Source organism: Salvelinus fontinalis, chromosome 33 (assembly GCF_029448725.1).
Source record: "Salvelinus fontinalis isolate EN_2023a chromosome 33, ASM2944872v1, whole genome shotgun sequence".
NCBI classification, from domain to species: Eukaryota; Metazoa; Chordata; class Actinopteri; order Salmoniformes; family Salmonidae; genus Salvelinus; species Salvelinus fontinalis.
This window is the reverse complement of record NC_074697.1, coordinates 22856232-22882434: the sequence shown is the minus strand read 5'-3', so window position 1 is coordinate 22882434 and position 26203 is coordinate 22856232. Positions and strand designations below refer to the sequence as shown.

The 26203-nt window shown below is 44.3% G+C and overlaps 1 protein-coding gene across 4 annotated transcripts in view; it reads right to left on the bottom strand.

Moving 5' to 3' along the window:
• The window catches only part of LOC129831832 (endothelin-converting enzyme-like 1), a 34279-nt gene extending 20683 nt beyond the window's left edge, over positions 1-13596 (bottom strand). Inside the window, exons 1-6 of one of the 4 annotated variants that reach the window (XM_055895321.1) lie at positions 12822-13596; positions 6214-7405; positions 6002-6070; positions 5666-5776; positions 5337-5429; positions 3192-3316 (exon numbers count right to left, since the gene is read on the bottom strand). In XM_055895321.1, coding sequence (XP_055751296.1) covers positions 3192-3316; positions 5337-5429; positions 5666-5776; positions 6002-6070; positions 6214-7074 — 1259 coding nt within the window. In that variant the 5' untranslated portion in view covers positions 7075-7405; positions 12822-13596. The remainder of the gene's footprint in view (positions 1-3191; positions 3317-5336; positions 5430-5665; positions 5777-6001; positions 6071-6213; positions 7406-12821) is intronic. The other 3 variants (XM_055895322.1, XM_055895324.1, XM_055895323.1) reach the window with 3 other exon arrangements.
• Between the last annotated feature and the right edge of the window lie 12607 nt (positions 13597-26203).

Genomic DNA, 26203 nt, shown 5'->3' with positions numbered 1-26203 from the left:
GGATGAGGGAGGGAAGGGGTATGAAGGATGAGGGAGGGAGGGGGTATGAATGATGAGGGAAGGAGAGAGGGAGTTGGTATGAAGGATGAGGGAGGGAGAGGGTATGAAGGATGAGGGATGGAGGGGGTATGAATGATGAGGGAAGGAGAGAGGGAGTTGGTATGACGGATGAGGGAGGGAAGGGGTATGAAGGATGAGGGAGGGAGGGGGTATGAATGATGAGGGAAGGAGAGAGGGAGGGGATATAAAAGTAGAGGGAGGGAGAGGGTATGAAGGATGAGGGAGAGAGAGAGGGAGTTGGTATGAAGGATGAGGGATGGAGAGAGGGAGGGAGTATGAAGGATGAGGGAGGGAGTTGGTATGAAGGATGAGGGAGGGGTATGAAATATGAGGGAGGGAGAGAGAGAGGAGGTATGAAGGATGAGGGAGGGGGTATGAAGGATGAGTGAGGGAGAGAGGGAGGGGGTATGAAGGATGAGGGAGGGGGGAGGGAGGGGAAGAGAGGGAGGGGAAATTAAGAATGAGGGGGAAGAGAAGGAGTTGGTATGAAGGATGAGGGAGGGGGGAGGGGGTATGAAGGATGAGGGAGGGGGTATGAAGCATGAGGGAGGGGGTATGAAGGATGAGGGAGGGGGGAGGGGGAGGGAGGGGAAGAGAGGGAGGGGAAATGAAGAATGAGGGGGAAGAGAGGGAGTTGGTATGAAGGATGAGGGAGGGGGTATGAAGGATGAGGGAGGGAGAGGGAGTATGAAAGATGAGGGAGGGGTATGAAGGATGAGGGAGGGGAGAGGGAGTATGAAGGATGAGGGAGGGGAGAGGGAGTATGAAGGATGAGGTAGGGGAGAGGGAGTATGAAGGATGAGGGAGGGGTATGAAGGATGAGGTAGGGGAGAGGGAGTATGAAGGATGAGGCAGGGGTATGAAGGATGAGGTAGGGGAGAGGGAGTATGAAGGATGAGGGAGGGGTATGAAGGATGAGGGAGGGAGGTTGGAGGTGTAGAGTATTGAAAGATAAAAAAAGCTATACAGACAGACCATCAATTGAAATGTACTGTAATTGTAACTGTAATTATATGAACTAAAATGAACTGAGAGACAGTAGGCTACAGACAGACTACTACAGACTGGCAGACAGACAGGTGTGAAGTGTAGTGTAGTGTAGAGTAGAGTATAACACCAGTCAGTATTGGAGAGCTGTCAGCAGTAGTAACAGGCAACCTGACTCCCACTAGCCCTCACAGCCACCTCTGGAGTCTGGCAAGAGCTGCCTTTAACAGCACAACACCCCCCCTCACACACACACACACACTCAAAAACAAATGTATACACACTATGACACTTCAACATGACACAACGTATAGTAACAGCCCTAGTATAACATATGTATACACACTATGACACTTCAACATGACACAACATATAGTAACAGCCCTAGTAAAACATATGTATACACACTATGACACTTCAACATGACACAACGTATAGTAACAGCCCTAGTAAAACAAATGTATACACACTATGACACTTCATGACACAACGTATAGTAACAGCCCTAGTAAAACATATGTATACACACTATGACACTTCATGACACAACGTATAGTAACAGCCCTAGTAAAACATATGTATACACACTATGACACTTCATGACACAACATATAGTAACAGCCCTAGTATAACAAATGTATACACACTATGACACTTCATGACACAACGTATAGTAACAGCCCTAGTAAAACATATGTATACACACTATGACACTTCAACATGACACAACGTATAGTAACAGCCCTAGTAAAACATATGTATACACACTATGACACTTCATGACACAACATATAGTAACAGCCCTAGTATAACATATGTATACACACTATGACACTTCAACATGACACAACGTATAGTAACAGCCCTAGTATAACATATGTATACACACTATGACACTTCAACATGACACAACGTATAGTAACAGCCCTAGTAAAACATATGTATACACACTATGACACTTCATGACACAACATATAGTAACAGCCCTAGTAAAACATATGTATACACACTATGACACTTCATGACACAACGTATAGTAACAGCCCTAGTAAAACATATGTATACACACTATGACACTTCATGACACAACATATAGTAACAGCCCTAGTAAAACATATGTATACACACTATGACACTTCATGACACAACGTATAGTAACAGCCCTAGTAAAACATATGTATACACACTATGACACTTCATGACACAACGTATAGTAACAGCCCTAGTAAAACATATGTATACACACTATGACACTTCATGACACAACGTATAGTAACAGCCCTAGTATAACATATGTATACACACTATGACACTTCAACATGACACAACGTATAGTAACAGCCCTAGTAAAACATATGTATACACACTATGACACTTCAGCATGACACAACGTATAGTAACAGCCCTAGTAAAACATATGTATACACACTATGACACTTCATGACACAACATATAGTAACAGCCCTAGTAAAACATATGTATACACACTATGACACTTCAACATGACACAACATATAGTAACAGCCCTAGTAAAACATATGTATACACACTATGACACTTCAACATGACACAACGTATAGTAACAGCCCTAGTATAACATATGTATACACACTATGACACTTCAACATGACACAACATATAGTAACAGCCCTAGTAAAACATATGTATACACACTATGACACTTCATGACACAACATATAGTAACAGCCCTAGTAAAACATATGTATACACACTATGACACTTCATGACACAACATATAGTAACAGCCCTAGTAAAACATATGTATACACACTATGACACTTCAACATGACACAACGTATAGTAACAGCCCTCGTAAAACATATGTATACACACTATGACACTTCAACATGACACAACGTATAGTAACAGCCCAAGTAAAGACCACACACACTAATTCAGCAACTCCTACAAAAATTCTTACACATGCCCAAAACTCATGTATCTTATGCCATTGATTTTCCATGTAACTCTGTAACCTTTGCATTCTTCCTTTTTCTCTTATCCACCCTTTCCCTCCTCTCCCCCTCCCACCCTCCAATCCTTCCCCTCCTCCCACCCTTCACCTCCTCCCCTCCTCCCACCCTTCCCCTCCCCCCTCCTCCCACCCTCCCTCTCTCTCTCACCTTTTGGAGGTGGTCTTGATGATCTCGGAGACTTTCTCCATGTAGTCAGTAGCCAACACCACAATCTCTTCATCCTCAGAGAAGTTATCATGGAAGATTCTGTCCAACAAACGTTTCCAGTGCAGCTGTAGAGACAGGTTAGAGGAGAGGAGAGGAGAGGAGAGGAGGAGAATAAAGAGGAGAGGAGAGGAGAGGAGAGGAGAGGAGAGGAGAGGAGAGGAGAGGAGAGGAGAGGAGAGGAGAGGAGAGGAGAGGAGAGGAGAGGAGAGGAGAGGAGAGGAGAGGAGAGGAGAGAGCAGAAAGAGGAGAGGAGAGGAGAGGAGAGGAGAGGAGAGGAGAGGAGAGGAGGAAAGAAACGGAGAGGGAGAGAGCAGGAAGAGGAAAGGAGAGGAGAGAGCAGGAAGAGGAAAGGAGAGGAGAGGAGAGGAGAAAAGGAACGGAGAGGGAGAGAGCAGGAAGAGAAAAATAAAGGAGAGGAGAGAGAGCAGGAAGAGAAAAAGAAAGGAGAGGAGAGGAGAGGAGAGGAGGAAAGAAACGGAGAGGGAGAGAGCAGGAAGAGGAAAGGAGAGGAGAGACCAGGAAGAGGAAAGGAGAGGAGAGGAGAGGAGAGGAGAGGAGAGGAGAGGAGAGGAGAGGAGAGGAGAGGAGAGGAGAGGAGAGGAGAGGAGAGGAGAGAGCCGGAAGAGGAAAGGAGAGGGAGAGGAGGTTTGAGTTTTAGCAAGATAAGAAAACGCGATTGTTAGAAACCCCTGCTCACAGTTTAGGTCATCCACAACACAAAGTTCCTCCTTAACTACTGAGCATACAGCATCCCTGTAATCCCAAATGGTCTCATAATCTCCCACTATTATTAACAGGCAATAGTGGGATTGTAGAAAAGAGTGAGAGAGAGTGAAAGAGAGAAAGGTGGAGAGGGATAAATCAGTATGAACGTAATTTGACCATGTCTGTCTGTCTGAGCGTGGACTGATGTAGGCTATCTTAATTTGAGCCAGTTTGAAAATAATCCTTCAGCAACAGGAAATGTGAATTATTATGTGGATTATAATGAATGTACATTTTTGTAGTGATTGATACATTTTTTTGTTAGGGCAAATCAAGTTAGAAATCAAGTGGAAATGAGAAACCTTAGAAGTCATTTTAAAATCCAAATACACTACAAATTTGCATTTCGTACTGTGCAATAAAATTCTCAGCAACAAAAGAGTGATCAATTAAGATCCTACATCTGTATATCTAATTGTCCATCTGTCTAACCAACAGTTACAGCTACTGTCTATTACTCCTCCCCTGGGTTTTGCTGTCTGTCTCTAAATCCATCTGTCTGTCTCTGTATGTCAATTTCACTCTCCCTATTTGCATATTTTTAGTAATCTCTTTCACATTTCTTGTATTCTTTCTTTCTTTTTTTCTCTCATGTTTCTTTCTCTCATTTTATCCGTGATGCTAGTGAAGCTCACATCATCCATCTCTCTCTCCTTTCATGTCCACTCCCCCCTTCGCTCCCCTCCCCACCCTTCTTCTCCAATCAGAAGTGATGGAGCAGCTCTGAATTCTCCATCAGTTTTCTGCTGCTCTCCAACGCACCTTACGGCTCTCCCCTCCTGTCTTCCCCCTCTCCTCCCTCTTTCTCTACCCGCCCAGTCCCTCTCTCCCCCAGATTCATTCCATATGCTTCCCCATCGGTTCCCCTCTCTCTCCTTTCCCCCCTCCTCCCTCTATTCTCCTTCTGTAGTCCCCCGTCGACCACCATTTATCCCGTCCTCTCCCTTTCTCTACCCTCTCTCTCCCTCCCACCTCCCTCATTCTGTAGCCCCCCGTTGGTCTCCTTCTATCCCTGCAGGGCGGACAGCTTCGCTGAGCCACAGAGGCGTGAGTATGAACGGTTTACAGGGCGTAGAATGGCCCCCCCGCCTCGCACACACACACACCCTTCACAGTGCTCTGCTGGAGTTCAGCTTTTAATCCATCATACTTCTGCCCATACACACACACACACACACACACACACACACACACACACACACACACACACACACACACACACACACACACACACACACACACACACACACACACACACACACACACACACACAATACAGATATAAAGATATAAAGATGTGTGTGTGTGTGTGGTACTCACACTGGGAGCGATGCGCTGTAGTTGTCTCAGGGTGATGCGGTTGTACATAATGCTGATGTCCTTTCTCTGTTCATCATACTCAGACACAGTGATCTGAAACAGAGGGGAAGAAATATTAGAACTGAACGCACGCACGCACGCACACACACACATACACACACACACACACACACACACACACACACACACACACACACACACACACACACACACACACACACACACACACACACACACACACACACACACACACACAGACAGACAGACAGACAGACAGACAGACAGACAGACAGACAGACAGACAGACAGACAGACAGACATAGACTTACGCTGGCCAGGCGTGTTTCCAGCTGTAGGATCTCTTTGGACTTCTGAGTGGCATTGTGAGCTCCCAGCATGCTTAGCAGACGCTCCATCAGGGCCTTGTAAGCTGCCAGGATCTGTCCATGACATCATCATTAATGGACATTGGACAACAACATGACATCATTATTAATGGTCAATGGACAGCAGTGTGACATATGGCGGAGCAGACAGGATAACAAAGGGAACAGCGATGACAGGAACAAACAGGTGGATAGATGGAGAAGAAAGGAATGGGTCGATAAGTGAACAGATGGAAAGATGGAATGGTGGATAGAAAGAGGGAGGAGGTAATCCTTTACCTTCACACTGTCCTCATCCTGCCCCAGGTACAGAGTCCTCTCAGGCAGTGTGAGCCCCTCCTGATCAATCTATAAATACACACACAGTCAAGAGAACACATATGAACACGTGTAAACCACACCGACATGTAAGTAAACAGATGATACATCAGTCAGATGACAAACAGTAGGTGTTCACAGACAGACAGACACATACATACACACATTCTTACCCTGATAGCGTTGCGTGAGGAGTTCTTATCGTCTACGTTGACAGTGAGAGAGAAGAAGACAGCCGTGCTGTACACCCCCTGGGTCCTATAGAGCAGCTCATCAAAGTCTGGTCTGGCTGGTGCAGTACTGCTCTCCCACCCCGCACCACCAGAGGGCGCTCCAACCAGGTCCCACCCGCCACAGCTGTCAATCACCTCCGACATGGGCCCAGACCCCAGCTTGTCAATCTCCTGGATGTTCACACAGGAGCGGTAGAACTCTTTCACCTTGCGTTCAGCCGAGTCCACGGTGCGCCGGCGCACGGGCTCCAGCAGGAGGCGTCGTAGCTTCTCCTCGTTGTGCTCTCCGATGGCGGTGATGATGCCGTAGCTCAGCTTGTCCTCTGGGATGCCATGGCGTCGTAGCCAGCCGCCGCAGGCAAAGCTGTAGAAGTCCTGGCAGGGCTGGATGGTGGGGTCGATGTTGGCCTGGACGAAGCGTGCGGCTCGGACTAACGAGCGTTTCTTCTGGCAGTCCTGTCTGCAGTGCGCCTCCTGCTGGAAGTCCAGGGAGATATATTTGAGTGCCAGCATGCTGCCCAGGATGACACACATCCCCGCAGCAAACACCAGAGCAGAGAGCAGGCAGATCTCCCTGCGGCTCCATCGAGGAAGTCCCTGTCCGCTGTTGATGCCACTCAGGTCCCGATTCCGATCACTAGCCCCGCCCCCTTTGCCTCGGCCCCGCCCAACATTACGGTCCAGGCTCCCACCCAAGTGCAGGCTCATGCCGTTGCTAAGGGTGCCGCTGCTATAGCGACCACCATACTTGACCTCCTGGAACTCATCGTAGTGGGCCGTGAGGGAGTATGTCTTCTCCATGGCAACGAGGGTTGATTAGCGTTACGTTGTTGAAAAGAGAGACTGATAGAGGGAGTGGTGGAAGGTGGTAGAGAGAGAGGAGTCTTTCAGGTGGCCAATGGCCCTCCAGGCCTGATATGAGAGAGGAGGGCGCCCACTAGATGGCTAAAGGGGTACGGCAGCCCAAATGCCCTTGGCTCTCCTGAACACACTCACTGCCTCTTGTATGTCTCCTCTGCTACCCTTACCGTTAGAGAGTTAGGGACCACTGAGGCTATCTCTCTTCTTGTCTGTCAGTGTATCTCTTGGGTCTTGGTCTCTTTCCTTTCCCACCAATGGAGCTTCAGCCTGTCTTTCAATAGAAAAGGAGGAGAGGGAATAATTATTTTTTTAACCTTTATTTAACTAGTCAAGTCAGTTAAGAACAAGTTCTTATTTACAATGATGGTCTACCCCAGCCAAACCCTAACCTGGATGAGCCTGGGCCAATTGTACGCCGCCCTATGGGACTCCCAATCACAGCCGGTTGTGATACAGCCTGGAATCAAACCAGGGTCTGTAGGGACGCCTCTTGCAATGAAATGCAGTGCCTTAGACCGCTGCGCCACTCGGGAGGTAAAGGGAGGGAGGGGCGATGAGACAGAAGATGGAATCCATGATTACAACACAGAGATGACGAAGGGTACTGTCTGTTGAGATGCTCTTTTTTTTCTTTCTTTCATTCTGTCATTCTTTCCTAAAGTAATTTTGGATTGATTTCTGACACCCATCAATCAGGGAGATGATGTTGCTCTGTGACTCATGACTTTGGATGGGTCGATAGGGAGTAGGGGAGGAGAGGAGAGAGGGAGGGTTAGGAAGATGGAGAGAGAGGATGAGGGGAGGAGAAGAGAGAGGGAAGGAAAGGAGAGAGAGAGGGAGAGGAGGGGTAGATAGAGATGGAAGGATGGGAATGGTGTGGGGGAGTTATTTAGACAGGCAGGAATGGACATTCTGCAGAACTGGTTGTGAGGACACACACACGCACGCACGCACGCACGCACGCACGCACACACACACACACACACACACGCACACACACACACACACACACACACACACACACACACACACACACACACGGAGCAGGTGATAACTTCACACGCACGTAAAAAAGTAGAAATTAACAGAGATCGCTATCCCAGGTTTCAGAAGTTCGATAAGTCTGAGAATGGCTTTTCCCTATTGTGGAGTGTGACAAACAGCAATACACACCCATCATCATAACACATACACACACAGACACGTACACATTTTTTGCCTCAGGAAAGTGAGCAGAGAGATCAAAGATTTGGAAAGTGGGCAGACTGCTCCAGATCCTCAATACATCACATGTGTAGTATGCCAGGGTGTGTGTTGAGGCCCAGGGTGTGTGTTGAGGCCTAGGGTGTGTGTTGAGGCCCAGGGTGTGTGTTGAGGCGCAGGATGTGTGTTGAGGCCCAGGATGTGTGTTGAGGCAACAGTGTGTGAGCATCTGGCTCTGTGTTTGTTTGGCTGTTACTAGTCTACCAAATCAAGCCAGTGAGTTGTATTTCCCTTGCATTTAGACTTGGCAGCCATATTAATTGTGATTATCTTTCTCTATAATTCATTATTGAAGAGTTTAATTCCAAAACGATGTATCCACCAATTTTTAACATTTGTGTTTTTTCATCAGAAATGATTGCTTATGGGTATCTTTGTGTGTGTGTAAAATATTATTGTTCTCAGATTTTGAATTCATAGATTTTAGATGTGTATGAAAATGTATTTTTGTTTAGCAAAAAGCTATATATCCATTGTTTAGCTGGAATAGAATGTTAGTATCCTGTATATTTGATTGTGATATGTGGTGGTCTCAACTAGCTACAGTATCTTCAGATGACTACATTTACTGTAAGTCACTCTGGATAAGAACATCTTCTAAATGACTAAAATGTAAAATGTAAATGTTTTACATACAGATATCACATTACTTGTTTGAATTATTATTTATAATTATTTTACAAATATTGATGTTACACATGTATAATTTGTAAATTTCATTATTAAACGTGTAGTTATTTGCTACATTTAACTGTGTAAAACCTAGCAGTACTACTTATTTCTCTGAGTGATGTGAAGATATAGCTTTTTGCAAAAAAACATTATTATGTGTCTCTCTGAAATGAAACCATTAACTGATAGATTTTAAACAAATACATGTCTGTCATTGAACAAACCCATGCCATGATTGGATATTGAAAAAAAAACACACCAATCTCTTTCATAAGTTCTTTAAACAATATAAGCTCATTTAACAACATTTCAGAAAATGGATATATGCCGTTTTGGAATGATACTTTTCAATATGTACTCTATGATGACCTGACGTCTACTATGGTCCAGTACACCAAATATTGGTTTTGAGTGTAAAAAATCTAAATAAACCCTGTGCAAAGCAGTGGTTCAAGGTCCAGTGCTGGTTTTAGCAGGAACAATTAGTATTCATAAACAAGAGTATAAACCGCACACTGAAAAAATAATAAATATAAGTACACACCAAATTCATTGTTTTTGAGTGAGAAAGAACGACACACAAACAGTCTGCATTATATCAGCGTATGTGTGTCCGGAATCTGAATTTGAGCATGTCTGTGTATAACAAGATCTAACTATAATGTGGTTTGCATAATCTGTAACAGGATAGGAGGGGAGGAAGAGAGGAGGGGAGGAAGAGAGGAGGGGAGGAAGATGGTGTTTGTGCGGAGGGAGAGACATTGGGGACAGAGACACAATCACATCAATGACCTGCCTCCCACTGATGAGATACCAGACTGCAAATCAACATTGCTATTCACACCTGCTCAACTTTAGCCAGTACAGGAACTATAGAGAGGAGGAGAGGAGAGGGGGAGAAAGAGTGGTAGAGGCAGAGTTGTTTCTCTGTGTGTGAGGAGAGAACACACTGGGCACAGATGTCAATTCAATGTCTAGTTTTGATTTAAATTTGACTGAGTTGTCAACTATTGTAATTTCATTGTGAAATCAACAAAAATCTCACCATGTCATTGGGTTTAGGTTAAAAGTTGCGTGAAAAAATACAAAATGCCCTTACGTTGAATACTTTTAGCAAATTCCATAACATAGATTTTTGGAGTTGAAATGACGTGGAAACAACGTTGATTCAACCAGTTTTTGCCCAGTTCGAAGGGGGGAATGGGGGAAGAGAGAAAGTGCAATCAAGGGAGAGATGGAGTGAGGTAGAAAATATTTGTTGCTCTCTTTGTGGAATGGGAAAATAGGAAGAAAAAAGGGTGATAGAAAAAGGATTGACTGTGAATAGAGCTCCACAGTGGAGGTGTCATAATACCCATAAACCCTAGCGGTCAAACAGGGAAATGGTTCCAATTGTTTATCCACTATTCATTTTTCCCATAGGTGATTTTTATAAACACTTAAAATAAGGGCTGTGTTTCATGTAGGCTTACCCTGGCATGATATTTTGATAACCATGTAAATCTCTCTTGGACAAGGTGACTTTTATTAATATATTTGGCTCTATTTACTCTCTGATTCAAAAATGCTAATTAGCATCAAAGTAGACATCATGCAAAACTACAAGTCCATGCAAGCTCCTGCATGGTATCTCTAGCTGACACCTTTGCTAACAAGTGGTGGTGGGGGGGAGGGGGTACTGCGGTGAAATGAAGGGGGAGGAAAAGGGGGAATGGTGTTTTTTCACAAGATGTCATTATCTATCCTCTCCATCATCCATCACGAGTCACAACTCTACCCCTCTTTCACACACACACATTACAAACATACTTACCCACACTCCCCAGAAACCCACCTTACGCTGTATCTATATCAACATACACACATAGACACAAATTGGTAGGATAGCCTCGAGCATGGAGAAGGACACACACTTACATCCAATCTGTCCTAAAAACAATTACAGAATCATAATACACACACACACACTAACTGAGTCCTCTTGCAGTGGGCAGACATAAACTTGTGTTGCCCACACTGCGTGGCTAATGGATTGGATATGAGTGGCATCACTATGAGAGGAGAGGCTGATGAATGGCTCTGTACCCGACATGATAGGTCTAATGTCTGAGAGTGATATTAATGCTGCTCTCTGTCCTGCACAGTCCATACACACACATTCTTATACACGGATTCACACACACACAGATACACTCTCTCTCTCTCCCTCTCTCCCTCTCTCCCTCTATCCCTCTCTCCCTCTCCCTCTCACACACACACACACACACACACACACACACACACACACACACACACACACACACACACACACACACACACACACACACACACACACACACGCACACACATAGTCTAAATGCATCATACATACACTCAGTATGATGCATAGTACCCAACCAGTTGTCAAGTTCATCTAATATATAACCTATCAGGAGGAGCACATAGATAGCAGTAGGCCAAAGCTCAGTTCAAACAACTCTAGGCACATACACACACGCACGAAAACACACACAAATAAAACTTTATTACACATAAACATTGCACACAAGAAAACCTCTGTTATGCACAAAAGCCCACCACACCCATCTTGGCCAGAGTATGGCCTAGGTCCCTAACCACCCTCCATAAATCCTAGATACGATCAATGGACCGAAGGGCACGACGCCCGAGGGATCAGGTTCAGATCAATGCTATTATTATCCAATTAATTTCAGCGCACAATAGGTTATCGTATAGTATGGGAGCAGGGGAGGGCGCACGCGTCTCTGGCTTTCCTGCCGCCTGCCCTGCACGCGCAACCACTCGGGCTGGGCTTGGAGACCCGGGTCAGCGCCATACTGTAAAAAGGTTTATTTTCTTCTAGTCAAAGTGGCCATGGACCCTGACGGATCACATTCAGCGGTACTGGAGTTTCTGAGCAGGCCGGTTCTAACTCTTATCGCCGCCTGCCAGAGTCTGCGCACACAACAGAGTGCCGTAGTGATGGTGTAGGGGCTACATACAGCTATAGTGTGACATCGTTTTTTGAGAACACTGTTGCATAAGGACCAAAGAGAACCTGAAACATAACTACTTCTCACAAGAAATTTACACTTTCCGTGTCTCTCTTACACACAGCCACTGGTACTCATGTGTGACATAACCACACACACGCACGCACACGCGTTCCCGGGGATCGCTTAACCACTAACTGGACCGCTATTGCACACATAATTGTGCGTCCCAGACCCATAGACCCATCAGGGCATCCCGGGTCCCTTCCTTTCTCCCCTGTCACGCAGCCACCAGGCGCGGGCAGCTAACTCAATTAACCCGGCTAGGGTGACCCCATCGAGCCCCTACACACACAGTCAATACGCTCGCTACCGCCACTCGATATTATTGGAGTCACTGAAATGGATACGTTGATAAGCGGCGGAGCTGTTTTAAGTTGTCAAAGTCAATAATCTCCATCTTTATAACTTTTATATTAGACGTTCTCACCATCACTCATATGGGATGTGGTGGTTGCGTTGGTCCCAAGGGAGAAACCAGAGCACTGCTCCCCGTATAGCATACATGGGCTTAAGAACACATTCATCAAACAGAGGATCGTGAAATAACACATTAACATTCTACTGTCTGTCAGTGGCTATGAATGTGATAGAAAACAGTATTAACTTGACGTCAGTGCTGTTACAAACAGATTTAACTGCTGGGAATTAGACAGACATGCCACGATAGAAATTTAGAATGGGTACACACACACTTACCGGCACAAATTCAGTGTTCAGAGTCTTTCCAGGCGCTTTTGATGCAAGTGTGGTCTGCGATAGAGGTTCAGATCGTGTCCTGTCCATGCATGTACATACAGAAGCTGGTCAGAGGGCTAGACGCTGTGAAACATGCCACTCACTGCAAATCCAAAGACCCGAATAAGAGCAGCGCTCATTTGCTCAACAGGACTGTGTGTGAGAGAGAGAGAGTGAGAGAGAGCGTGTGTGACAGACAGGGGGATAGAGGAGTTGGGAAGGGGAGAGAGAGAGAGACTAAGATGGACGATGTAGTCTACCTCACCACGGTAGCGAATAAGTGAGTAGCCTGTCGTTCAATGTTACTACTAAATTAAGTGAGTAGACTCTCGTTCAATGATGCCAGTTGAATCATCTCATCAAATATGAATAACACAAGCACTAGGCTATAGCCTAAACATAACGAAATAGTCCAAATTATTATCAAAAGTCAGTTGTACAGGTTATTAAACTGCTGAGAAATCTCATCCAAGCCCAGAGAGCCACACAGAATGCAAACATTCAATCTATAGTTACTATGCAAATCAGTTCAATAACTGCCCATTTCATTAAACCTTAGCCTATCTCATAGTGCATTTGCCAGAATAAGAGGTGGCGGGAAACCATGCTGTTGCGCGCGATCTTGACGTTCTGGACTGATGATCAAGTTGTAAAGATGTCAACAGATGGGCAAAATAAATCAAACACAGTTCTGTTGCTTTCCATGCCTCCCCGGTGCCTGGATATACTAACCATTTGCTGACCCTCAGCCCTCACCCACCCAAAGAAAACGAATTTTTTTTGGAAGAGGTGACGTATGTGTAAAATTACTTCGAGTACATAATGTCTATAGCCATGTATCGACAGTCTTCACTTTAAACCCGGTCAGTGTGTAGAACTCATTAGTGTCGTGTATTACCAAGCTACTGTCTAGCCTAGCCTAGCTCTGATGGAAACTGAAAGGTAAACATCGGTGATAAACAGTAGACACTGAGCCGGTCCACAGTATACCTGTCTAATCTGCTCGTTCTGGTGTAACGTCCACAGGACCGAGCACTCGGCGAAATTACACTGCGAGTGAGACACCTAGCCTACAGTCATATAATTCTAACCAGCCCCTGTACGGTAGGGAGAGACGGGGTATCGGTTAGGACACCGACTGTGAACAGATGAGCCACGATCGATGAGGGTTTTGATGAGGGGCTTTCAGGTGAGTGGCGCGCGCGGATACCATGGGACTTTTATTTATTCGAGTTTAATGAAGGTGATATTTACGCACCTGCCGCCAGTGACACGAAGGAGGAAACCCACACCATGTTAACCTCACCCATACAACCACTTCAGGACAAATATCGAAGAGTTTATAAGCCATAACTCTTTAGTCTATTTTTGAGATTCTAAAAATATCAATTAAGTAGGCTACTGGTTCATTCAGCGCCAGGGCCCCTTGCAATAGGCCTACATTTCATACATGTAAATAGAACAGAATGTAATAATAAATAAATAAAAATGGCACATTACATTCAAAGTGAAGTTTTTGATATTTCAAAGCTAAAGTTTGTTTCCAGTTTAGAATGATGTGAATATCCACTCTAAACCCCCTTAAAATGAGAAAAAAATCTTAATGGTTTGGGGAGAGGGGTGATAGCGTGATTAAAGGCAGGTGACTTAACATGAGAAAGATGGCCATAAGGGTGAAGAGAAAACAGAAAGTGTTTTCTGTGTCTGTTCACTCAGCAGCACCTGACCATGTCACCGCCCTGCTGCCCCCTGACTCAGCCAGACTAATGGGAAGTGAAGCAGGCCATTTATATTCCTGACTTCCCACCAACCAACAGGACTTGCCTCTCAGTTGGAGGCTGTAGGAAAGACCTCCCCTGTGCGTGTGTGTGTTTGAAAGAGAGAGAGAGAGAGAGAGAGAGAGAGAGAGAGAGAGAGAGAGAGAGAGAGAGAGAGAGAGAGAGAGTACAGTCGTGGCCAAACGTTTTGAGAATGACACAAATATACATTTTCACAAAGTCTGTTGCCTCAGTTTGTATGATGGCAATTTGCATATACTCCAGAATGTTATTAAGAGTGATCAGATGAATTGCAATTAATTGCAAAGTCCCTCTTTGCCATGCAAATTAACTGAATCCCCCAAAAACATTTCCACTGCATTTCAGCCCTGCCACAAAAGGACCAGCTGACATCATGTCAATGATTCTCTCATTAACACAGGTGTGAGTGTTGACGAGGACAAGGCTGGAGATCACTCTGTCATGCTGATTGAGTTCAAATAACTGACTGTAAGCTTCAAAAGGAGGGTGGTACTTGGAATCATTGTTCTTCCTCTGTCTACCATGGTTACCTGCAAGGAAACACGTGCCGTCCTCATTGCTTTGCACAAAAAGGGCTTGTTACGAACCCCTTTGGCCCTGCAGCCTAGGGGGGATGGAAACGAGACCCGTAACATATCTCATGCAAATCATAATAGTGAAAAGGAACAGTGAGAACTAATAACAACAGACAACATAAATCTACCGTCAAACGCGTATGGTTTATTTGTTAAACACATGGTAAGGGGGGGGGGGGGGGGGGGGGCTGAGCTGGACCCAAGGAAATAAATATTAAAGATCCAAAAACCCGTAAGCTAGACTTACTTGCTTCTATAACCGCTAGCTAACTAACCAATAAAATACAGTGGGTGGTCCGCCCAGTTCTAACTAGGGTTCTTAGACAATGTTTTCATATGGGTAGTGTATGCCCATGGGCGACTTGTCTTGGTATCCCCTTTTCCCACCAACAAACAAACATTCATAAACCACAACGATACATACTCACATAATAACGGACAAATGTGACATGTAGGTGCAAAAACAAAAGAGAGATCACTGCAGAGACAACTGATTGTGATTATTTTAAACTAAGGGAAAGGGGATGTGATTGGATAAGGGAAAAGGAGCAGGTGTGTCTTCTGATTGGCGACTGATTGCCGACTGATGAGTGACACCTGTGACTAGGGCAGAAGGAAAGAAAGCAAATACACACACACACAGGATACTTGTATCCGTAACAGGGCTTCACAGGCAAGGATATTGTTGCCAGTAAGATTGCACCTAAATCAACCATTTATCGGATCATCAAGAACTTCAAGGAGAGCGGTTCAATTGCTGTGAAGAAGGCTTCAGGGCGCCCAAGAAAGTCCAGCAAGTGCCAGGGCCGTCTCCTAAAGTTGATTCAGCTGCGGGACCGTACAGAGCTCGCTCAGGAATGGCAGCAGATAGGTGTGAGTGCATCTGCACGCACAGTGAGGCGAAGACATTTGGAGGATGGCCTGGTGTCAAGAAGTGCAGCAAAGAAGCCACTTCTCTCCAGGAAAAACATCAGGGACAGACTGATATTCTGCAAAAGGTACAGGGATTGGACTGCTGAGGACTGGGGTAAAGTCATTTTCTCTGATGAATCCCCTTTCCGATTGTTTCGGGCATCCGGAAAGAAGCTTGTCCGGAGAAGATAAGGTGAGCGCTACCATCAATCCTGTGTCATGCCAACAGTAAAGCATCCTGAGACCATTCATGTGTGGGGTTGCTTCTCAGCCAAGGGAGTGGGCTCACTCACAATTTTGCCTAAGAACACAGCCATGAATAAAGAATGGTACCAACACATCCTCCGAGAGCAACTTCTCCCAAACATCCAGGAACAGTTTGATGACGAACAATGCCTTTTCCAGCATGATGGAGCACCTTGCCATAAGGCAAAAGTGATAACTAAGTGGCTCGGGGAAGAAAACATCGATATTTTGGGTCCATGGCCAGGAAACTCCCCAGACCTTAATCCCATTGAGAACTTGTGGTCAATCCTCAAGAGGCGGGTGGACAAACAAAAACCCACAAATTCTGACAAACTCCAAGCATTGATTATGCAAGAATGGGCTGCCATCAGTTAGGATGTGGCCCAGAAGTTAATTGACAGCATGCTTGGGCGGATTGCAGAGGTCTTGAAACAGAAGTGTCAACACTGCAAATATTGACTCTTTGCATCAACTTCATGTAATTGTCAATAAAGCCTTTGACACTTATGAAATGCTTGTAATTATACTTCAGTATTCCATAGTAACATCTGACAAAATATCTAAAGACACTGAGGCAGACTTTGTGAAAATGTATATTTGTGTCATTCTCAAAATTTTTGACCACGACTGTACAGTTTGCGCATGCATGTGTCTATGTGCCAGTCTGCCTCTCCTTTTCCTCCTCCAACCAGACATCTGAGACATGGATGTGATTGATAAACATTGAAAGGAACTTATGGTGATGTACAGAACTTGGCAAATTACTCTGGCAGGCTTTCTTCCTCTCCTCCTCTTTTCCTCTCCCCCTCTTTAAGGCTGCAGTGGCAGTCTGTTCCCCAGGCCCAGCTCTGGCCCAGCTTGGTTCTTACTCCCTGCCGAGCCATAACAGAGAATTGCAGACTTCTGAAGAACGTTTACCCTCCCGCAAACAACGACAAACAAGCTGAGGAACCTAAAACAAATTCTGGAACCACTCAAATTATTCAGCGTTCATTAAATGCTTAATTAACACTTTCTATAAGAGTTTCTCAAGCCTCTAAACACACAACGCAAACACACACACGCTCACACAATAATGAAGGCAGTAATGAAAAGAGCCCCAAACTGCTGCTGTGGTGCTCTGGAAAGAATGGCTTCTCTAAGGACCAATGAAATACTTTTGTTTGCTTGATGACAGAGGCTCTTATATATAACCAATAACCTCCCTCCATCCCCAGTCGGAAGTGTCAGAAATCCCATTACAGTAATTAAGTCTGTAGACCCTCAAAGAGCCCTCCCCTGGGTCTGGAGTTAGACCGCCTGGGAGGGAGGGAGGGGGGTGAGAGGGTGAGGCGGGGGAAAGTATAGATAATGAAAGATGAGGAAAACAGGGCGGTAGAGAGAGACAGAGAGAGTGTGTGGATGGTGAGAGGGAGGGAGTGGAAGAGAGGGGTGGAGGCATGAGTAAGAGAGGGGTGGAGGCATGAGTAAGAGATGGTATAGAGCTCATGAGAGAGCAACATAAATCACGGAGATGGATAACAGGGTGAGGCATCTGGACCAGTTAGGAAGAGGTAGAAACAAGTGATAAAGAGAAAGAGAAGGTAAATAAATATACAGTGCCTTTAGAAAGTATTCATACCCCTTGACTTATTTCACATTTTGTTGTGTTACAGCCTGAATTTAAAATGAATGAACTATACATTTTTTCTCAACAATCTACACACAATACCCACAAGATTCAACAGTCTCATGTCACAATTAGACATTCATCCATGTTTCTCAAACTTCAAATTTTGAAGTTGTTCCAAACGTCAAATTTCAAAATGTTTGGTTACTTCTCTGTATAACATGTTTTTAGAATTCTGATCAAATTGATTGAAAATGAAATACTGAAATGTCTCATTTACATAAGTATTCACACTCCTGAGACAATACTTTGCAGAAGCACCTTTGGTGGCAATTACAGCTTTGAGTTGTCTTGAGTATATCTGCATCAGCTTTGCACATCTGGATTTGGGTATTTCTCACATTCTTCCTCGCAGATTTTCTCAAGCTCTGTTAAGTTAGATGGGGAGCGGCGGTGAACAGCAATCTTCAGGTCTTTCCACAGATTTCCAATGGGATTCAAGTCTGGGCTTTGGCTGGGTCACTCAAGTACTTTCACTTTCTTGTTCTGAAGCCATTCCAACATTGATTTGGTTGTATGCTTGGGGTCATAGTCCTGTTGGAAAGTGAATCTTCACCCCCAAGTCCAAGGTTGCTTGCACTCTGAAGCAGGTTTTCATCAATAATTTACCTGTATTTGTTTCCATTCATTGTTCCCTCTGTCCTTACCAGTCTCCCAGTCCCTGCTGCTGAAAAGCATCCCAATAGCATGATGCTGCTACCACGCTGCTTCATGGTAGGAATAGTGTTAGATGGGTGATGAGCTGTGCCTGGTTTTCTCCAGATATAGCAATTTGCAATCATGACAAAAAGTAAAAATTTTGTCTCATCAGACCACATAATCTTTTTCCTTATGCTCTTAGAGTCTTTCACGTGCCTTTTTGCAAACTCCAGGTGTGCTGTCATGTGCCTTTTTCTCAGGAGTGGCTTCCGTCTGGCCACTCTCCCATAAAGCCCAGATTGGTGAGATCCTGTAGAGACTGTTGTCCTTCTGGCAGGCTCTCCTATCTCAGCCAAAGAACTCTGTAGTTCTGTCAGAGTGGTCAATGGGTTCTTGGTCACCTCCCTGACCAAGGTCCTTTTTGCCCGGTTGCGCAAGTTTGTCAGACGGCTAGCTCTAGGCAGAGTCTGGGTGGTTCCATATTTTTTAAATTTCCCATTGATAGAGACCACTGTGCTCTTGGAAACATTCACCAATAGAAATGGTTTTATATCCTTCCCCAGATATATGCTTCATCGCAATTCTATCTCAGAGATCTATGGAAAGTTCCTTGGACTTCATGTTATAGTTTCTGCTCTGACATGAACTGTCAACTATTGGACCTTATATAGGCAGGTGTGTTTCTTTCTAAAACATGTCCAAACAATTGAATTGGCCACAGGTGGAATCCAATCAAGTTGTGGTGACATTTCAAGGATGATCAAAGGAAATTGGATGCACCTGAGCTCAATTTGGAGTGTCATAGCAAAGGGGTGTGAATACTTATGTAAATGAGATATTTCTGTATTACATTTTCAATGAATTAGCAACATTTTCTAAAAACATGTTTTCAGTTTGTCATTATGTGGTATTTTGTAAAAAACAACAATAACAATTTAATTAATTTTATATTCAGGCTGTAACAGAAAAACATTTTGAAATAAGTCAAGGGGTATGAATACTTTTTGAAGCCACTGTGAATACACCATCTACCAGCCATATCAGGGGCGGTGAGTATGTGTGAGAGAAAGAGAACTGGTCACACCATCAGAGGCAGATTCTGAGAGAGGGAGAACAAGAGAGAGGGAAGAGAAAAGGACAGGTGTCAGGCCTGTTGATAAAAGCCAGCGAGGAGAGGAGTTATAGATCGGGAGGAGGAGAAGGAGGAGGGAGGGAGGGAGAGAAGGAGAGGGTGGGGATTGGGACTGGGAGAGACGGGTGAGTGCCTGCGACTTAGTGCTGTCCTCTCTCATTGATATTCTGAGGTCATGCCTCGCTGACAACTGCCCTCATCTCTCTCCTCCCCCACTCTCTCAAACACGCCCTAAAAGTGTGATGTCATCCTATATGGAGCACTTGGTCAGATGCCACTGTCAGTATCACTGCACCTCACTACCACTTACCCTATCTCCAACCCTGATCCACATTTACCGTTTAGCACAAAGAACATAAATACATTTGAAACATTAGCGGAGAGAGCAGGAGTGGCCTCAACAATGGATGTGGTTCGGTTAGGAATAAAGGTTCAGATATACTATCACCAAGGAATCGCCACCCATCAGGGCATGGTTAGTGGTTGTATTTACCGTTCTTGTTTGGATGATGGTAACTATACAGTGCTGTTATTTTGGCATCTCATCCTCCTCTCCCAGCAGTCTAGATTTGAAAGTGGGCGGTGGCAGGGCCTCCATTTTAATATCTCTGAGTGTTTACAGTAGTGACCCTGGCTGTGGGAGGATCTATAAATCATACTCATTATAAATGCACAGAAGGAAGCGGGAGAGAGCGAGGTTGGGGGATGTTTTCTTTATTTCTCCCTCAGGTCGCTGCCAAGGGTCTAGGGGGGCGGGGGGGGGGGGGGGGGTTATTTATGTGCTAATGTTGTAAATTACTATTGTAGCTGGAAACTGAAGATTTTTTATGGAATATCTACATGGGCGTACAGAGGCCCATTATCAGCAACCATCACTCCTGTGTTCCAATGGCACGTTGTGTTAGCTAATCCAAGTTTATTATTTTAAAAGGCTAATTGATCATTAGAAAACTCTTTTGCAATTATGTTAGCACAGCTGAAAACTGTTGTTCTGATTAAAGAAGCAATAAAACGGGCCTTCTTTAGACTAGTTGAGTATCTGGAGCATCAGCATTTGTCGATTACAGGCTCAAAATGGCCAGAAACAAAGAACTTTCTTCTGAAACTCATCAGTCTATTCTTGTTCTGAGAAATGAAGGTTATTCCATGCGAGAAATTGCCAAGAACCTGAAGATCTCATTCAACGCTGTGTACTACTCGGTAGTGTACGTCTTTGTAATGTAGCTAGGGTTAGGGAATGGATGTATTCACTAATTCTGGGAATTCCACACCCAGTCTTCAGTTGTCGTATGCCCGAGCAACAACAGCATCCACGGTGTACACAAACAGAGATGGATGAACATTTGTGGGATGGAGAGAGGTGTGGGATGGGTGGAGTGGTGGAGTGGAAGAGTGGAGGAGGCGTTGTGTGTGCAGGAGGAATGGAAAACGCAGTCTCATGCTATTGGTTGTCGATTGATAAGGAGGTCATCTGAAAGTCACACTCTCGCTCTCTCCCTCCCCTCTCATCCCTTTCTTCCTCTCTCTCTCTCTCTCTCTCTCTCTCTCTCTCTCTCTCTCTCTCTCTCTCTCTCTCTCTCTCTCTCTCTCTCTCTCTCTCTCTCTCTCTCTCTCTCTCTCTCTCTCTCTCTCTCTCTCTCTCTCTCTTATGAAACTCTCTCCGTAGACTGGAATTAAAACCAAGGCAATTAAAGCCAACCTGCTTGCGACTTGGTGTTCCGGCTCGTAATTTTTATTCAGCGTAATTAAAGTGTTATGGTGGCGACGGCAGCGAGATGGGGGGGTGAGTTAGAAGGGTATGGATGATTGATTGACGGCGAGAGCAATAGTGAGGGTGAGGGAGAAGGGGATATATACAGAATTCACAGAGGCCAAAAGTCATTGCCTTGAGTTTGATTGGAAAGAGACAAAGAGAGAGGAATGGGCCAGAAAATGTTTTGTGGCACAGTGAGAGAGTGAGAGAGAAAGAGAGAGAGAAACAAAAGAAAGAAAGAGAGATAGAAAAGAGAATGAGAGACAGGGAAAAGAAAGAGTGAAAAAGAGTAAAGCGAAGAGAGGTGTGGAGTAGTGAGAGGTAATGTGTAGACTTTAGGAGGGGGTTATCTGATTGGGAGGGGGGTGGCATGGGGCCTACTGGGATAACTAACGAGATGACCAGGTGAAGTAATTGCTTCTGTTGTGTCCTCATGTCCAATCAATTAAGACAGCCCTTAGTGCACCAGAGGGCCACAAACATAATTGTGTGTGCGTGGGTGTGCTTGCGTGGTTATGAGCATGTGTGTGTGTGTGTGTATGTGCAGGCGCATGTATGAATTTATGACTGTGCTTGTAGGTTAGTCTCTATGATTGGATATTATCAGTCCTGAGCGTGTATTCACTGTCTGGACGTATGTGCTTTTATGTCATCACAATCTTTACGAGTATTTGCAAGAGAGTGAGAGAGAGAGAGAGAGAGAGAGAGAGAGAGAGAGAGAGAGAGAGAGAGAGAAAGAGTGAGTGAGTGAGTGAGTGAGTGAAAAGAAGAAAGGAGGGGGGGTTAGAAAGACACTCTTTCTGTGTTCTCATCCCTCTATCTCCCTCCCTCTCTTCTTCCTAAGCCACTACACCAAATTCTATTATTGGGCCCAATAAAAGAGTGTGAAATGAAAACATAATCGGTTTTAATCCGGCTGTAAAGCTCCAGCCACCCGCTGACAAAGGACTGATGAGCGAAGCTTCACTGGCTTATTAAGGAAAAAGACAGGAGAAAAACGCTCCTGCTAGAATAGGAATTCTCTCAGACAGAACCAAACCACCACACCGTGGCGTGTTTGTGTGTGACATAGAGAGTGATAAGAGAGAGTGTGCGGTGTGTATGAGTGTGTGGCTCATCGCTGGCCATGGCAGAACACTGCAGGAAATCACGCACAGAACGAGCAGTATGGCTGGTGGCCTTGTCATGCTGGAGGGTCAGGATGAGCCTGCAGGAAAGCTACCACATGAGGGAGGAGGATGTCTTCCCTGTAACACACAGCGTTGAGATTGCCTGCAATGACAACAAGCTCAGTCCGATGATGCTGCCCCAGACCATGACGGACCCTCCACCTCCAAATCGATCCCGCTCCAGACTACAGGCCTCGGTGTAACGCTCATTCCTTCGCCAATAAACGCGAATCCGACCATCACCCCTGGTGAGACAAAACCGCGACTCGTCAGAGAAGAGCACTTTTTGCCAGTCCTGTCTGGTCCAGTGACGGTGGGTTTGTGCCCATAGGTGACGTTGTTGCCGGTGATGTCTGGTGAGGACCTGCCTTACAACAGGCTTACAAGCCCTCAGTCCAGCCTCTATCAGCCTATTGCGGACAGTCTGAGCACTGATGGAGGGATTGTGTATTCCAAAGTGTAAATCGGGCAGTTGTTGTTGCCATCCTATACATGTCCCGCAGATGTGATGTTCGGATGTACCGATCCTGTGCAGATGTTGTTACACGTGGTCTGCCACTGCGAGGGCGATCAGCTGTCTGTCCTTTCTCCCTGTAGCACTGTCTTAGACGTCTCACAGTACGAACATTGCAATTTATTGCCCTGGCCACATCTGCAGTCCTCATGCCTCCTTGCAGCATGCCTAAGGCACGTTCACGCAGATGAGCAGGGACCCTGGGCATCTGTCTTTTGGTGTTTTTCAGAGTCAGTAGAAAGGCCTCTTTGGTGTCCTACATTTTCATAACTATGACCTTAATTGCCTACCGTCTGTAAACTGTTAGTGTCTTATAGACCGTTCCACAGGTGCATGTTCATTAATTGTTTATGGTTCATTGAATAAGCATGGGAAACAGTGTTTAAACCCTTTACAATTAAGATCTGTGAAGTTATTTGGATTTTTATGAATTATCTTTAAAAGACAGGGTTCTGAAAAAGGGACGTTTCTTTTTTTGGTTAGTTTGTGTACCCATTGATTCTTATAAACATATATGTGCCTCATGAGCTTAGTTCAACTCTTGTACACCAATCAGAACCCAAAATATAAACTTGTTTTACTCAAATGTTTGTAAACAAAGTAAATGTAATAAATTCACACTATAAAGCCTCAAAACATGGTTAAAACTATAATTGTGTTATCATGGATGGTCAAACCTTGCATCTATAATGCTGTCTATGAATTTCGGAGCGGTTACATTTCTCTAGCCCCATGCCTCAGCGTTTTACAGAAACAAGGGCGGGGTAAGACTTTGTTATTGTGTCAGCTACGGATTGCCGCTTTAAACAAACTCTTGAACGGGTCACTCTTGAAAAATAAATGATCTAAATGGGAATAACCTGTATAAACAATAAGGCTACCAGTCTGTTTGTGCCATGTAGACTATTGTATGATTGTAGCCTGGCTACCAGTCTGTTTGTGCCATCATGAGTGACAATGAGTTGACAGATCTGGGACCAGGCTAGTAAGATTGTATATGATTGTAGAATTATCAGTATTATCATTGTATATGAAACCAGATGAACACTGAATTTAACATATACAGAAGAAGTGCTGCATGTCCTCCGTAAATGCGTAAACAGGGCGAGATTATATGGATAAAAGATGCGGAGTCTTCAGACCAAGAAGTTATAAAAAATAATACAAATCTTTCCATCAGCATCATGTTTTCCTCTGTGGTATTTTACCACCTACGATAACGCCACTCTAACACTGCATTCCTCCAGCAACAGATTAATAGATTTTGGTCAACTGCATCCTCAAGGTGAAAAGTTAACAGCAACGTAGCCTTGTTCCTCTAGCAACTGGCCCAGTGCCAGTTTTAGCATTTGAGCTCCTGATGGTTATGATGACGACCTGTCCAGGGGAAACTGATCCTAAGTCAGCTGTTCTGGATCAGTGTGTGAGTGGTGGTTTTTGAAGAACCTTCCCAGCAAACTGAAAACATTCCCAGGACATTAGCTTACATTCTCGTTCAGTTCTAAATAAGGTTTGATCTAACAAAATGTTTTTTCTAAGAAAATGATTGACATTAAATATCCGTGGAATGTTCTTCTAATATTCACTAAAATGTACATATCTGTGACAACTACCACAGAACATTCCCCTGAGGTTCTTGTTAGGTTGCCAGGGAATGTAATAACACAATATTGCAGTAATGCTATAACAACATATTACCGCAACAAATGTGGGAGCAGTAGAAGGGGTTCTGAGAAAACATTACAGGAACGATCTGCTAACATTGATGGAGATGTTATTCAAAACACTGTTAACAAACAGCAGGGAATGGTCTCATAAAGTTACAGTGTGATATTATGACTTGATTTTTCCAGTAATGTTTCCCCTCAACATACGTCAGCAATATTTCCTGAATACAATGAAAGTGGTTATGAGAAAACAATATTTTAAGGTTCCATTATATTTATGTAGATGTTGTCCAACATATAATGTGAAGAAGTGGGGACCAGGATGGAGCTTATCTATTGTGTCACATAGGCTAAGAATTTCAAGTCTCATGGATAGAGTACTGTTTGTCTTAGTAGATATGTGCATCTATTGACACGTTACCACAATCTGGCAGTCAATCATTTCCAATGCAATTTTATGATTCTATGAACACAATACTATAATTCTAAGAACATTGGAGAATGTTGGGTAAAAAACGAAATATACTATGTTGGGAACCTCTAAAGAATGCAAATACATTTTTGTGTGAACATTCAACATCAGTGGCATGTTTCCTGCATCCTGATATGCTTTTTTTATCACTTCAGAACATATTTTGTGTTTTGGGAACCTATATCCTAAGGTCCTCAAACTGTTCCCACAACTTAATAAAATAAAATATTTTGGGAACTTTTAGAGAACATAAAAAGTGTATTCTGTGAACATTCTTCCAACATCAGAGGAATTTTCCATGCACCCTAATACAAACATTGTATAATCATCAGCACAACTGGACAGATTTTGTGCTATTAGAACTTTTGGGAGAAATGTTCATACACCTTTTTCTACAACTTAATGAAATGCTCTGGGAACATTCACTGAACCAATTTTGTTTTGCTGTGCAAACACAAACTGTACTGTAACTCATAAATGGGCACATCTATACTTCATCACTTCATCTCTACCTGGAGTGGGTCTGTCACCAGAATCTTCCCTCATGATGTTTATAGAAGCCTTGAGCAACCAGAATACTAAAGGAGGCCCGTAGTGCTTCACCTTAGAGCAAGGTCATGGTCACATTCAGATTGAGATTTACTTTGATCCATCTTACCACCTGTATTCTTAAAGTAGAGAAAAGGGGGAAATGAAAGCTGGAAACTTTGAACACAACCATCACCATCATAATAGAAAATTGTACAATTCTGACATCCTCTAAAATAATACTTCCTGTGTAGAAATGCCTCCAACA